Below are 16,533 nucleotides of genomic sequence, written 5' to 3' on the forward strand. Positions count from 1 at the left end.
GAGACAGTTCTTATTGTAAGAAAGTACTGTCGTATATTGAACTGAAGCCTGCCTCCCTTTGGTGTTCTATCCAGTGGTATTAGTTCTGTCTATTGAAAGTTCTATCTGCTCATACATTAGAACCCTTCATATATTTGAATACAGTTATCATTTCCCATACTCTGAGTCCTTCCACGTTTTCTCTTCTACAGCTTAAAATCCTTTGTTTTTCAGACATACTTTGACTTCAAGGTTTTTTATTATGCCCATATCCTGATCAGTTTCTCTAGATAGATTCCAGTGATTTTTCTTTTTAAAATCTCTTTTAAAATTTCTTTTTAAATCTACTGACCACTAGGTGGCACAGTGGATCTCAATTAAGGAAAACTGACTCAGAAGGCGTTCAAACCAGACTTCAGACACTTATTAACTGTGTGACACTGGGCAAGTCACCTAACCTTTGTCTGCCTCAGTTTCCTTTTCTGTTAAATGTGGATAATAAAAGTATCTAACTCCTTTATTGTGAGGATAAAATAATATTTGAAAAATGCCATGCACACATTAAAGTGCTATATGAATGCTAGTTATTATTAATACTAATAAAAAAAATCTCTTTCATACCTCAAGTCATATTTGCCTCACTGCGTTAGGAACCTAGTTGGTTACCCATCCCATAGCATGTTTTTGTTTTTTTGATATTTTCTTTTCCTGATTTCATACAATAATAATTTTCAACAAACATTTTCTTAAATTATAGGATCCAAATTGTCTCTCTCCCTCTCCCTCCCAGAGATGGCAAGCAATTTGATCTGGGTTATACATATATTATCAGCTTAGCATGTTTTTGAATAGAAATCTGAGCCCATGGTATTTATTTTGCTGCGTTTTTAACTCTTATGAATATCTGAGCATCTTCTGCTTTTTTTCTTTTAAATTATAGTTGCTTCCTAAAGTATTTTACAGAGTGATAAATCCTTGGAATTGTTATTAAATGCTTATTGACCTGGGGGTAGGCAGTTGTCTCCCTCTCACTTTTTTTTCAGTTTAAAGTTTTTTACCAAAACTTATTATACATCCTTTCTATGAGTCTCTCCGTCCTGTATGTTGTCAGGTTCTGAAAATCCAGATCCTATTTGGAAAGGCCTGCCATCTTCTTTAAAAAAAAAATTTTTTTTTAAACCCTTACCTTCTGTCTTGGAATCAATACCACATATTGGTTCTAAGGCAGAAGAGTGGTAAGGGTTAGGCAATGGGAGTTAAGTGACTTGCCCAAGATCACACAGCTAGGAAGTTTCTGAGGCCACATTTGAACCTAGGACCTCCTGTCTCTGGGCCTGGCTCTCAATCCACAAAGCCACCTACCTGCTCCCTGGCCTGCCATCTTCTTAACAAGTCACTTACTTCCTTCTCAGGCCTTCTTACTTGCCTGGTCATACTTAACCTGGTTTCTGAGGTTTTTGAAAATATGCTTTACTAAGCTCTATGACAGATAAATGAATAGACATAACATTTCCTTCCTTCACTGTTACAATTTCTAATTTGGTATACTTGGCTTCTCCCAAGGTTCTTATCATTTTCATATCATCAACCAGTTATTCCTAATTGATTCAAATTAAATTTAGATTGTCAGTTCTGATTATTGATTTTCCTCCTTCCTGACAAAAATTTTCAATAAAAGAATTCAATTATTTTTCAGATGCCTTGTTTCTTTTAGCAGAACAACATGTAATTAGTAGTGAAGACCTCATAACTACTGTATTCTTAGAATTTCCCAGTTTTTATTAGGAAGACATCTTCCATATCCTTTCTATAGTTGGATTTTTTTTTGTTATCTTCCTAAAATAGTATCACTTTCATTTTGAAGGAATGCAGGGATTCTAAGAGCTAGAGTGATGAAGTGGGACACTCTAGAAAGAGGGAATATCCTTGAGCAAAGGCATGGAGTAAGAATCACATATTCTGACAGTTTTGCCAAAGATTATCAAGGGCCAGTTTCTTTGGAATGTAGAACATGTGAAATAAGTCTAGAAAATTAGTTTATATTTAGATTGTAAAGGATTTTAAATACCAGTTAGGAGACTTCGTATTTTATAGTAGAGGCAATGGGGAATTGAGATAAAGTTTCTTAAACAGAGACCTGGCTTGATCACATCCGTCCCTTAGGAATAATATCAATTTGACAGCTTTGTGAAGGACTTCATAAGTCCTCCTGGGGAGACCAAAAAGTTGTTGCAATAGCTCAAAAATGATGGAAGCCTGAATTCCAGTGATGGCTGTGTGGATGAAGAAAAAGGGAGTCAAATCTGGCAAAGCTTGGCAGTTGTGTAGAATATGGTTGATGAAGAAGTAAGAATTGTGAAAGACTAAAGTAGTAAATCTGCAAAAAGGGGTAAGGGCCTATAAAAGAAATAAGAGCTAGAAGGGAGAGAAAGTTGTTTAGGGAGAAAAATAGTGAGTTCTATTGTGGATATGTTGAGTTTGAGGTGCTTGTTGGATAGCTGCTAAAGATATCCATCAGACGTTTGGTAAAGTGTCTCAGGAGAGAAGAGGGCAGGGTCTATGTAGTAGGGAGTTTTTTGGATGGACATAAGAGTTGAAACTGTAAAATCTGATGAGATTATTGAGAGAATATGTAGAGTCAAGAGGACCTATGTAAAAAACTTGAATTGTAACTACATGTGGAGGTGACATTAGGATTTTAATTTTGCAGAGAATTCTGTGAAGGAGAGGTAGAAGGAGAACTAGGAGAAATGAGTCATAAATACACAGAAATGCAAGAAAGATTGATCAACAGTGTCACATGATATGGAGAGTTGAAGAAGAATAAGAACATAGGAAAAACTGTTAGATTTATCAATGAAGAAATCTTTGATAACTTTTGAGAAAGAAGTTTCATTGAAAAGTGGAGTTAGAAGCTAGACTGGATGGGAGTGGAGTGTCTGTGAGATGAAGTGGAGCCACTGAATTTAAGTGTCTTTTTTCTAGGCATCAGGCTGAGAAAAGGCAACTTCTAGAATACTAATGTGAAGGAATGACAGGTGTTGGTGGGAAGGGAGAGAGGAGAGAGAGAGAGAGAGGGAGGGAGAAGGGAGAGAGGGAGGGGATGATAATGATGATGATGAGTGTCAGGATTAGAGTGAATAGATTAGACTGGAATTGATTAAGGATTCATAAGAGTTTAATTATTTTTAGCATTAAGTTTTAAAGATTAATTTTAAAGATTCATAAGAATAATACTCAAGTAAAGAATTCTGGGTAAACCATGAAGTTATGGATGGTTATCAATGCAAGAAAAGCTATAGTGGGAGACATGGATTGAGAGACTGGGGATAGTTAGAGATTGTATTTCTTACTTTTTTTTTTGTATAAATCCTTACCATCCATGTTAGAATTAATATTGTGAATTGATTCTAAAGAAGAAGAGCAATAAAGACTAGACAATGGTTCTTGCCCAAGGTCATATAGCTAGGAAGTGTTCGAGGATAGATTTGAACTCAGGACCTTCCATCTCCATGCCTGGCTTTCAGTCTACTGAGCTACTTAGCTGCTCCCTGAGCTGTATATGTCTTAGGAAAGACTTTGAGAAATGAGAAATGCTTCTATTTTAAATGAGAAGGTGTAGCAAAGGTTAAAGGGACTTTGAGAGCAAGAGAGAAGAGAAAAAGTGTTTGACTTTTGGTAGTGTGTGGATGAGGCGAGGTGAGAAGGTCATTGGGATTGAAGTTAAGGCATAAGTTGCTAGGGTTATCAACATGAGTGTTGAATTGTCTCTGAGAATGATGGCAGAAGAAAGAAAGAATAATAATTGGAGAAATCCAAATTAAAACAACCCTGAGGTTCTTTCTCACAATGTTAACTGGCAGTGTTGAGAAAAAAGAATATGACAAAAGTTGGAGAGGCTTCAGGAAAAAAGTCACATCAATGCACTATTAGTGAACTTGTCAGTTTGTCCAGTCATTCTGGAAAACAATTTAGAAGAGCAAAAATTTCTAAATTGTTTATACCCTTTGATCTAGGCCTATACCAAGAAGATGTCAAATAAAGAGAAAAAGGATGCATATGTACAAAAATTTAGAACAACTTCTTTTGTAATGACAAAAAAACTAGAAACTAAGGGGGTACCCATCTATTGAAGAATCGTTGAACAAATTATGTTGTATGAATATATTGGAATATTACTGTGCTGTAAGAAATCATAAAAGGGACAGTTTTGGGGAAACATGGGAAGGACATACAAACTGATACAGAGTGAAGTGAGCAGAAACAAGAGAACAGTATATGCAGCAATGGTGAACCTGTGGCACAGGTGCCAAAGATGGTACACAGAGTACTCCTTGTGGGCACATGGCTGCCATCTCCCCACCCCGAGTTGATTATTAGAAAGGCAGAGGGACTTGGGTGGAGCTGCTCCCCTACCCCTCTACCATGCCTGATGACATTTTTTCACATCCCCTGTCTCTGCCCAGCAGCCCAATGGGAGTGCTTCTTTCCTCCCCTCCGTGGGGCAAAAGGGGGGATAGGGCATACCCAGCACATGGTTGGGGGGCACAGCACAGGTTTGGAGTGGGGCAGACATGGCACTCTGTCTGGGGGGGGGTAGTGGGGTGGGGACAGAGCCTGGCACTGTATATCTTAAAGGTTCGCCATCACTGGTATATATCACAACAATGACATTATAAAGACAAACAACTTTGAAAGACTTAGAAACTCTGAGCAACGACCAACCACAATTACAAAGGACTGAAGCATCCTACCACTTTCCTACAAGTGATTGACCCAGAGTACAGAATAAGATACACGTGTATTTTTTGGACATTTTCAGTATAGGAACTTGTTTTACTTGGCTATATTTTCCTTTTCTCTTTTACAGTGGGTTGGAAGTAAAGATTTTTGTTAATTAAAAAAAATTTTTTAAAAGCCTACTGCTCAACTTTAATAGTTTGTCTCATATTTATTCTCTACTTTGCAATGCTGCCTTATGCCTTTGTTGTCCCTCAGACTTAAGTAATTTTAAAAAATGTTCTCTATAAAAGAGGTACAATTTCCTTGTGGTTGTGTTTCTGTTAGCTTGCTCACTGTTGTTGAATGTTAGAAGTGGAAGAGACTTTATAACCATTTAGCAAAACTCTCTCGCCTCAGGAGTAAGAAACTGAAGAAGCTTCAAGAGGGCAAATGAGTTGCCTGATAGTTACACACAATTCATTTATTGTCAGAGTCAACACTAGAATTCTTGTCTGCTGCTTCCTTACAGCCCCTCCTACTCCTTCATTCTATTTCTTTTTTTTTCACCAAATTAATACAAAGGTTAACTTTAGTCTAACAGTTAACTCAAAATAATCTCAAAATTCCAATTTAGAGGAGTCTAAATGAGTTTTTTACTGTGTTTGAACAACTTTGTCTTAATAATTTGACCTAGGTGACAAATTTTGCAAGGAAACCATTCTTTAAGTGTTCAAAATTTAAGAGATTTTTTCCTCCAAAGGCTAACCTAAAGTTATATATTTTTAATGCCCCTTACTACCACTTTGTATTTATTTAAAAGATTGGTCTGTCAGTTCACATAATTACCTTTTATATATTTAAAACATTTAGGTCAGTGAGCTACTTGATTGCACTTTAGCATTTTTATAGTTACTGTGAAATACTTACATTTGAGAACAAGGTCTTCCTTTTTTGTTTACACTACTGCCATGATTTAACTACCCTTCAGGTCTAGAAGTTATTGTTGCAGCTCATTTAATAAATGGTTAATCCCAACATCACCCTGACCCTGAAGGAAGCCTTTTGTGGGAGAAGTTTTGGCTCAGAGATGAAGCCACTGTAATCACTCCCTTCCCGGAAGTGGAGAAGCTTTTTCTCCTGGACTGGCCAGTGGTTAGCAGTATTTTTAGAAGCCTGCCTCGCTCCACAGCTATGTAAGCCTTGGGCGAAGATGGTAGTTTGGAGTCACAGGGTAAACTGGGCTCCTTTCCCAATGTGTGCAGCCCGGGAGCTAAGCAGGAAGGAAGGCCTGTTCATCAGGCTCGGCCATGCCACTATGGCTGAGTAGGCAGCAGAGCACCATAATGTTGCCCTGGGACAAAGCAACTTTTTCAGTGAGTGGCCAAATATGCGAGGAAAAAAATTTTGGGTAAGTGAAAGACAAACTCGAGTGATTGTGTAGAGTATGGTTGTCGTTTGTGGGGCTGGGATTCCAGGGAGTGAGCCAGCGGTGCTGCTGGAGCCAAGTGCTGGCTTTGTCTCCAGTGGCTTTTTAGACTTGCCAAACAGTTCGCACTAGGAAGTTAACAGAGGCACAGGAAAGCAGTTTACTTTTAAAGTGCAACATTGATTTTTTTGTTTGATTTTGGGATTTGTTCAGAGATCAAGGTGAGCCTAGATCTGCCTTGAAACAGAAGAGAATTGATAATTTTGGTTTCGTTTTTGGCAGACAGTGGTTCTTTGCTCCCCTTGGCCATGGGCACCTGACTTTTTTCTCCCCTTGTTTTTTACCCTGAAATCAGAAGAGCTAGCAACGGTCATAACGATTTTGTGAGGAAAACACCATTGAGATTTAAAGTGTATGATATAAATTCTAGGAATAGTAATTTTTGTTTTAAAATCTTATAGAAATTAATTCAATTATTTAAACAATTGTAAAGTACAAGTTTGTCTACACTGAAACTTGTATTATCATTGTTTTTCCCTTTATGTACCTGCTTTTTAAAATATAATTTATCTCATAATTATCTAATAGAAAATCTTGACAGTTTTCCAAGAATTTTTCTGTAGACTTTTTATTTTTAATATCTTGGAATTAGAAAACTCTACATGTTTATTTTATGTTGTGTATATAAATGTGAATAACAAGTGTTGTTTTTGAATCTCTCTAGTGGAGTGTGAGAATATGAACCGCTTTGATGGATCGGACAGAAATGTTCGACAGCATCAGGAAGGCTTTTGGAAAAGGCCGCCCCAGAGATGGAGTGGCCAAGAACACTACCGCCTGAGCCACAGTGACAGCTATCATCAACATGGGAAAATGGACCTGAGCAGGTAGAAGCCTGTTGCTAGCTCCTTTACGAGTTAGTACAGACAGAAATTCTGCACAATGTCTTTTTATTCTCCAGAATCATGTGCCAGGTTTTGGAGGCTCACAAAACAGTCTATTGTCAAAGCTGCAGTGGGTGTTGATGTAAAACTTGGAGCAAGATATTTTTCTTTACTTCCTTTTGTTAGTCCTTGGTGCTTAAAGGACTTTTCGTTAGCTTTATCACAGATAAAATAGTTTTATCCATAGCTAAAATGTAGACTTTAGTTAGGAATGACCTAAAACAGGTTCTATATTGGATTTAATTTTTCATTTGTTAATGCTTTTGCTTTTGTTTTTGTTTTTTTATTTAAAAGAGAAATTCATGGATTTGTGATTTTGTCAGTTTTGGATACTGATTATAACCTCTTAAAACAGAGTAGAGTTGCTGTGGCCCCAAAATTAATAACTCAGCCAACTAAGGATAAATAATAACAATAGCTAGTATTTATTTAGTACTTACTATGTGCCAGGCATTTTGCTAAGTACTTTACAATTATCATCTCATTTGTCCTTTACATTAACTACAGGAGATAGGTGCTATTATCAACCCCCTTTTACAGGTAAGGAAGCTGGGGTAGAGGGAGGTTAAGTGACTTGCCCAGGGTCACAAAACTATATAGCTAGATTGCATATTGTATATTCTGTGACAGTAATATGAAATGATTATTCCAGTCCATTTTGTTTCTTACTAAGTTGGATTTTTTCAATGGGCAACTATAAATTAACTCTATAGATGGCACAAAGTAAAAGATGATTATATATTAAAGAAAGCTTCTTTCCCTTGATGAGCAGAATCTATTCTAATTTGTTCTCATCATGGTAGCACAGTAATTTGATATTTAAGTAATTCGAATCACTTTTCTCTTTATAAGACAGGACTCCTTTTGATATCTCTCTTAAATTTTTGAATGTCTTTGGAATTAAGGAAGATAGATGATAGTACATTTCTATAATGTATGTAATAATTAACCTCCATTACATTTGCAAGGAGTCGTAAGTTAAAACTTAGAATGTGGAGGCTATTGAATTGAGAGCTGGTCTTTCTGCCAGTCTCAGCAAGATCTGGGTTCAAGTTTTGTCTTTGAAACATAATGGCTATATGACCTCTCAATGTTCCTAGGCAACTTCAGTGGTCTCCAGAAGGATTTCCTCTCCAGGAACTACTTAAACTAATGAAATTATATCTAAATCTAGTTTAAAAGAAAAAATAGGGAGTCACTCAAGGTATAGAACATATGGGGACAGACTAGAGAAATTTTTATTTTAATAAATGAACAGTGTCTGAAAATTCTGTTTACCTTAATATGTAGACATGTGTCTTCTGGTTACAGCTGAATACATGGAATGATGGTGGTGGTGGTGCTGAGAGAGACAGAGACAGTGAGAGAGAGACAGAGACAGCGACAGAGACAGAGACAGGGACAGAGGCAGAAAGAATAAGAGACCTTTTCAAATGTAGGGGATGCAGTTATCTTAAAGAAGGCCTTGCCTTAAAAGTCATATCCAGTTCAGCCTCCCTCTTAGTTCAAGAATTACTTCTACAACATCCTTCACAGGTGACCATACAGTCTCAGCTTGAATTCATTCAGTGACAGAGAACTAAATAACAACATCTGTTTATATAATATTTGGAACGATTCTTAAGGCAGGAAAGTGTTAATTCTTCTTCTGTTTTTTTTTTTTTTAAATGACAGTTTTTAGATCTTTCACCATATAGTTAGCCTTCTTTTGGTTACTATTTAGTAATGGCTCTTTAAGTTGAGGCATCTAGCAATAGATAGAACGCTCTGGTTATAATTTGATCATTATATAGTGGACTACTGTATTTATGTTAAAGCAGCCCAAGATTGTGAAAGCTTTTCTTGAAACTGTTACAATGTTGACTCAACAGAAAAATTTCTGTGCACATACCTAATCTCAGAAATGTGGTTTTAAAAATAATTGACTAATTTTAAAGCTATCCATGTGTCCTATTCCTTGACTTCACATTTTTTAATCTGTGACTTCACTGACTGTCCTCCTAACACATCAGTCATCCGATCACTACATGAGCACAACCTAGATCCAGGTGTGTCATGCCAGAAGCATTGTTTGTCAATCAACAAGATGTTAAGATTGCAGGTGATTGGCTTATTTGGGGGAAAGGCATGCTGTTCCCTGAAGTTGAAACCAAGCAGAACTGCTGATATCACAGACAGACAGCTAACTTCCACAACAGGAAGAACTAAATTCAAAGACACATGCTGGCTTTGTGACTCTGAACAAAGTCACCCCTTAGTGTCTCCAGGCAGCATTCTCAGATGAGAAGCTGCAAAGTCAGTACAGTTTGTATTGGTGGAGGAAATTTTCTCACCAGAAATTCCCTATTGTAAAATCATATGTCTCATCAGAAAATTTGACTGACTGTGGATGCATTATATTTCCCAGTAAATTATAAGTAGAGGGGCTATACTTTAATTAATTAATTACTTAATTATATTTTATCTCCTTTATTATGCTATTAGCCCAACATTAGCACTTTCATAAATGGTTAAGTGTAAAGAATTGGATTTGAGTTAAACCCAGATTTATGGAATTCTAGTCAAATCAATTCACTGCTCCCACATTCCTTCTCTATAAAATGAGGGAATGAACTTGGTGATGTTTAAGATCCCTTCCAACTCTTAAATTTTAGCTATATTCCCATGAATAGATGTATTAGATTGACTGACCATGCATTAGATTGACTGACCCAGGTCTGCTCAACTTTTCTCAATCCAACCTTACTTTCCCCTCAAATTCACTTCCTTCAGCTGCCCCGTTTCTTCCCTCCCCCCCAATCACTTTGCAGATTGGGTAAATGAAGGCTGTCAGCTGAGATCCACATCTTGGCTGTCTTTCCCTTTCCCTTTACTTTCTTTAAAATAAGTGAATAACATTATTAGAAACAACTCTACTTGTAATTTTTACATTTAAAACTATGCTAATAAAGTGGTACAAGACTTTGAGACCTCAGAATTCTTTGCCCATTCATCCTTATTCAGTTTTCCTCTTGTGATTGTATTTCTTTTGTCCTGCACTCTTTTGATTCTTATTCTTTCATATTTATTTCTCAGATATGTTCATCTTAGTTACATCACACAATTCCTTTGCAGTAGTGACCACAACTTTTAAAATTATTATTCTTTTAGGTTGGATGTTAGTCTTCTTCTTCCATATTATCTTACTTTGCAGCCCTTTGCAGTTACATAAAAGACTTTCATGGAAATCTTTGAATAAATTTTTTATGATAATTCCCAAGTATACTCCTAATAATGAACTTATCAAGTCAAATAATATGATTAGTTGTTTTTTTTTTTAAAAACCCTTACCTTCTGTCTTGGAGTCAATACTGTGTATTGGTTCCAAGGCAGAAGAGTGGTAAGGGTAGGCAATGGGGGTCAAGTGACTTGCCCAGGGTCACACAGCTGGGAAGTATCTGAGGTCAGATTTGAACCTAGGACCTCCTGTCTCTAGGCCTGGCTCTCAATCCACTGAGCTAGCTACTTAGCTTCCCCCTGTGATTAGTTTTGTAACTCTATCATTTACTACCATAATCTCCAAAAAATCCAACAGGTTTGAAATTCCAGCATCAATGAATCAATGCACCCATTCTTCCATAGCCTATCTAGCATTGAAAATTCATTGCTTTTAATTATTTTTATCAATTTTTTGAATGTAAGGCAGTACCTCAGAGTCACTTTCATTTCATCCCTTTCTTTAATGAGGTTGATCTTATTTTCAACTGATCATCATTCATTCACATCTTTTATTTTGGAAATTGTTAATATCTTATGACTTTTTTGTTGTGGGCTTGCACTATGATTTTTAATATGTCCATATATTTTATTTATATAATTTATTGTATTAAAAAAAACCTTACCTTTCATTTTAGAATCAATACTGTGTATACTTCTATGGCAGAAGAGGGATAAGGGCTAGACAGTGGGGTTTAAGTGAGTTGCTCGGGGTCACCCAGCCAGGAAGTATCTGAATCCAGGACCCCCAATCTCTAGGCCTGACTCAATCCATTGAGCCATCTAGTATTTTATATTTGAGATATCATTTTTTCTGTCATATTTGCCATATTTTTCACTTACTTTTATATTTTTGTGGTATAGAAACTTTATTGTAGTAAAATATATGTTCTGTTTTTAATAATTTCCTCCATTTATAGAATATAAAATTAACCCTCCATCCACAATTCAGATAAATATATAATTTCATTTCTTCCATTTTTTCTAGAATAATACATTTTTTAGAATTTCAGGTTTGTCTTTCTACCTGGAATAAGGCAATGGTTTCAAACTGTTATGTAGAGATGGCAGCATGGAATCCCTGCAAAATACAGGGACAGCCTCACCCAGTTGAGACAGTTGCAGTGTGGGGGTTGAGGTGAGCAGACTCACTGCTTACTGCTCCTGACTTGGGGGGTTCAACCCTTCTCAACTGCCCCCTCACCCAAAGTTCTCCAGGGGGGGGGGTCCCCTGGAATTCTGGGTGAGGCTGTCCCTGTATTTTGCAGGGATTCCATGCTACCATCTCTACATAACAAAACACAAATAAAAATGGATCCTTGCAAGCTACATATTTATGTAGAAAACCACTAATGAACATTTTCTATGTCGTATTGTATTTTTACTTAGTTTGTTAAACATTTTCCAATTATATTTTAAATCTGTACCTCTTAAATCTGTACTTTTGTACTAGCCTGAGTTTGCTACCTCTGATTAAGGTATGGATCCAAAGTTTTCCCAGGAATGTTTGTTAAATAATGACTCCTTTTTCCAGTCTTTGTTTTCTAAATATTTTTCATATAGTAACATTTTGTATACATTTGACTCATTAAGTGGTGTAGCATTTTGTTTCCTTGGTCTTTATCTCTTTTTTATTTTTTTTGATTCTAGAAAGTTTTGATGACACCAGCTTTGTAATGTTTTAAAATTATTAGGGCTGCAAACCCCTATCAGCTTTCCATCTCAATGTGAGCCCTCAATTTTCTTCCTCACTTACTTTTTCATATAAATTTCATTCTAATTTAGCTTAATTTTATAAAGAAGCTTCTTCATGTTTTGGTTGTCATTTTATTAAAGATAAAGTTAATTTGGTAATTAATCGTCATTTGTATTATATTAACCAGAACTATCCATAAACAATGATGTCCCTACTGTTATGTAAGGCCTCCTTATTTTAATCAATGTAGTTTCTTAGAGTTCTCCTATGTCAGGTTATATGTAATTCTGGCTAAGTTTAATTAGAAACTGAATTTTCTAGTATTTACCGAATAATTTATGCTTTTTTTTTGTGAATGAGTTCTTAGATTTTTTTTTTCTTGGTCTATGTTTCTATTAGCCTATGATTTGACTTCATAATTTTCAGTGCCAATACCTCTTATGTGTTTTTCTTTTTTTATTTGCAATTGTTGAAATTTTCAGTACCATGTCCTAGGATAAAAATAGTGGGAGTGTGGCCATCCCTGTTTTATTTCTGTTTTCAGTAAGGCTATTTCTCAGTTAATATGTTTTGCTTTTGGTTCAAAATTCCATTATTCTTATTTTTAAGATACATATCTGATGTTGATTTTAAAACCAGATAAAGATAACAAAAAAGAATTATAGATGAAGTTCTATAGAGTGCAAAAATACTAGAGAAAATATTAATCAAATACATTAAGAAAATTATACCTCATAATCAAGTGGAATTTCTATCCTTTTTACAACTCTTGTTCAGTATGAGAAAGATTATCATATCAGTATAAAATATATAAATAAAAATTTGGCAATAGAACTCCTCCTCTCCCAACATTTGTTTCAGTAAATAGATAGAGAAAAGACCTTTAGTAAGGCCCCCTTCCCTTTAAAGGCTGATCCTTTCACCTTTGTCCTCTGGTATGTCTCCTACCTCCTTGGGAATTTTGTTTTATCTGTTTTTATCACCGCCCCCTACAGAAGCTTGTGTTGCTTTTCTCCAGCTTTCAAACATATAAGAATTGTCTTCTTCTATTGTTTCCTGTAAACTGTCATCCTTATTTCTCTATGAAGATTACAGAACGAATTGTCTCTGCCTGCATCCTTTACTTTCTTACCACCATCTCCTCTCATCTGGGTACTCTTCCCTCACCAACTGTAGCAAAATGATTGTTTCCAAGGGCACAAATGATCTCCCAATTCTCTTTTGTAAGCCCTCAATTTAATTAGCTTTTTTACAGTTTTGGACAGATTGACTCCATTCATTCAGTCAGTATTTACCAAGTACTTTCTGTAGGCAAAAGCTTTGTGTTATCCACTGTGAGGATGCAAAAAAAAAAAAAAAAAAAGAAAAAAAAGAAAAAGATGAAGACTGTTCTCATGAAGTTAATTGTCTAGTCAGAAAGCTAAGACATATATACAAAGTGATATTTACTCCTGTAACACATGTGTGAAATAGATGTTTAATGAAAAGTATCAAGTTCTGTGTCTGAGGAAAGAGTGACCACTCCTAGCTCTAGGGGAATAAAAAAAAAAAGCTCTTTAATGGGAGAGGCAATATCTTAGTTTATCCTTAAAGGATAGGTAAGAATTAGAGAAGCAGAGTTGTAGTAAAAAGGGAAAGCATTTCAGTTGGAGGATGTAAGCAAATGCAAGAAAAGTAGAAATAAGCGAGTACTAGAGTGAGATGGAAACAGGCTATTTTAAATGGAGCCAGGAGTAAAGAGGCTTAAGGAGATTAAAGCAACATGTTGCTAACAGAATTGATCATGGCTGAGAGAGAGAAAGAGAGACAGAGACAGAAACATAAAAAATAAAGCCTTAAGTGAAGCTCTTTGGAGAGATTTTTCTTCTATTCAGGCATTCAGTTAATGCATTTGTTCACTTAAACCATTGTGATCATTTGTGCCTCAGTCATATTCTTTTAAAATTTGACCATTATACTACTAGTATGATTGCTCAGTAAAATAATGTGTTGATGGAGAAGAGTTCTGCAATTAAAATACTTTATAGTAACTAGAAACTACTTGGTGCCCATTGTAATACTCAGCTGATGTGAAAAAAAATTATTGTTGTTATTGTTTTTCAGAGGATCTCCCTATAGGGATTCTCCTCTGAGTCATTTTGAAAGCTACAGGGGAAGCAGTCTTTACCAGGGTCCTCGAATGTTGGTAGATGTACCTGAACACGCTGTGATGCTGGATGAAATGACTCTTCGGCACATGGTCCAGGACTGCACGGCTGTAAAAACCCAATTACTTAAGCTGAAACGTCTGCTACATCAGGTCAGTGTGTATTAAACACTTAAAATTCTAGCAGTAGGAAATCAAATTTATTGGTCATGAATTATGAATATGGTTCATCATTTTTCTTGTTTCTTCAGAAATATACTTTTGGATTTCTTATGAGAATAATATCTGTTGTAGCCAAGATTATTTGAAATAAATGGAAGGGGAAGAGACTTAAGAAGTTTTTATTTCTAAAACATGTTTGTGACATATATAAAATATCATGGTAGTAATAAAGATATTATATAATGTTGCCCTTAATGGTGTTATTTTTGAATAATGTTATTAATACATTATAGCTAAGTCCCAGACTTCAAGGTAATGTTTTGGATAGTGGTTTTATCTTCTCCTTGTCCCTAGAGACCGTTTCCACTCCCTAGTAGAAAGTGGAAAGTTCATTTAGCAGGAAAATAGTTTTTTGGCAGGCTTAGGGCAGCAACATCAGATTGTAAAAAGTATAGTCTAATAGAAAGGTACCCTTTTTTCTGAACTTCTGCCAACTGAGCTATCCTGTTCCCTCAGTTTCCAGCATGAGAAATAATCTTTGGCACTTATAGAGGTCAAAGGAAGAATAGGGAAATGACTTAGATCAGAATTGGGAGTAAAAGGGAGGACACTATTAGTTGAATGAATGAAGCATATATTAAGCACTTAATATGTGCACTGCACTGGCGGAAGTGCTGAGGATAAATATGGAAAAGAAAGCCAGGATTTTCTGTCAAGGGGCTCACATTTGAATGGGGGAGACAATATCCAGGGGAGGCAGATGGAAAGGTCCCCTGGTCTTTGGGGTGCAGAAGCCAAGCAGATGGCCAGGTTTCTTTAATGACATTTACACTGATAAAATTATGTCAGTTTCTGATGTTTAATCAGTTAACAGTGCCAAGGACATTGATGACATGAACTTTCCTTTCTGGATCTTCAGTAGTTAATGGAATTAGTTCAGGAGCTAAATTAGCACTAACCATAGAGATTAAGAATGTTTGTTTCAAATCAGGTTTTAGACACTTCCTAATTGTGTGATCCTGGGCAAGTTACTTAATAACCCTAGTTGCCTAGTCCTTTCTGCTCTTCTGCTTTAGAATTGCTTAGAATTGATTCTAAGACAGAAGGTAAGGGTTTAGCTGGGGGAAAGAATGCATATAAATAAGTGTGAGACCTGGGAAAAGTCAAGAGAGACTACTGAGGATTGGGGAAGGGGAGAATGAAGTAGTTCAGCTCATACTGGGACACCATTGTTATCATCTTTATAAATATTGTCTCATTTGAGATTTGGAGGAGAGAGAGGTGACAGGCTCTTATTATCCCAGCTATAGTAGTAATTGGTCTTGAGAAGTAAGGCAAAAACAATCAGAAGTATTATGGAATAATTCCACTAACTACTGAAGATCCAGAAAGGAAAGTTCTTGTCACCAATGTCCTTGGTATTGTTAACTGGTTAAACATCAAACATGGGAAACAGGGTGAATGGTGGTGACACTGACAGAAATAATGAAGTCAGAAATAGGACCATTTCTTGCGGCAGGGAAAGATATAAAGCTGAGATTTGGAGATAATGAGTTTGAGGTGGGTTTTCTAGGTTGAGATAATTTTAGGTAATTGGAGAATCTAAGTGAGGGATATATAAAATTGTAGAATCATTTGTCCAGAAGTGATAGTTGAAACCAAGTAAGTGATTGAAACTTGTTGAGAGGAAGAAAGTAGAATTAAAATAGGAAAGCCAAAGACAGAAAGAGCCTTGGGGATCCTCTATACTGAGGAGCAGGAGAAGAGGGGAAGGAGTCAGTGTAGGAAGTAATTAAAGGGCTGCAGTGTCTCTGAAGCCACAGGAGAAGAATATGCAGAAATTAATAAGTCAGGGGCAAAACATGGCCCATGCTCCATAGAAGCCATACAGGACAAGATTTTTAAAGCTTTTCCCCTCTAGAATCAGCTGCTTGCATTGCCTTGAAGTACAATAATGCTTTGCTCATGCACTCATTACTTGGAGGCATTGTAATTGGTTTTGTTATCTTGTACCACAGACTTTTGTATTTGATTGTAATAATGTTGTAAATACTTATTTCAGTAGTTTATCTGCCTGACATTTCTGATCTTGCTATAGCTCTCACTGTCACACATCATGCTTTCAAAGATCCTCTTCCCCACTGCAGAGAAGTAGATAGAGCTCACATGGGAGCTGGGCCCACTAGAGCTCACATTCCATCTA

General features: G+C 36.2%; 1 protein-coding gene across 3 annotated transcripts in view; it reads left to right on the forward strand.

The window, feature by feature from the left end:
- The window catches only part of CCSER2 (coiled-coil serine rich protein 2), a 109,399-nt gene that overhangs the window by 42,293 nt on the left and 50,573 nt on the right, over positions 1-16,533 (forward strand). For all 3 annotated transcript variants that reach the window (XM_044659153.1, XM_044659155.1, XM_044659154.1), the window contains exons 4-5: positions 6,852-7,014; positions 14,126-14,321. In XM_044659153.1, coding sequence (XP_044515088.1) covers positions 6,852-7,014; positions 14,126-14,321 — 359 coding nt within the window. The remainder of the gene's footprint in view (positions 1-6,851; positions 7,015-14,125; positions 14,322-16,533) is intronic.

This window comes from Gracilinanus agilis, chromosome 2 (assembly GCF_016433145.1).
Source record: "Gracilinanus agilis isolate LMUSP501 chromosome 2, AgileGrace, whole genome shotgun sequence".
Lineage (NCBI taxonomy): Eukaryota > Metazoa > Chordata > Mammalia > Didelphimorphia > Didelphidae > Gracilinanus > Gracilinanus agilis.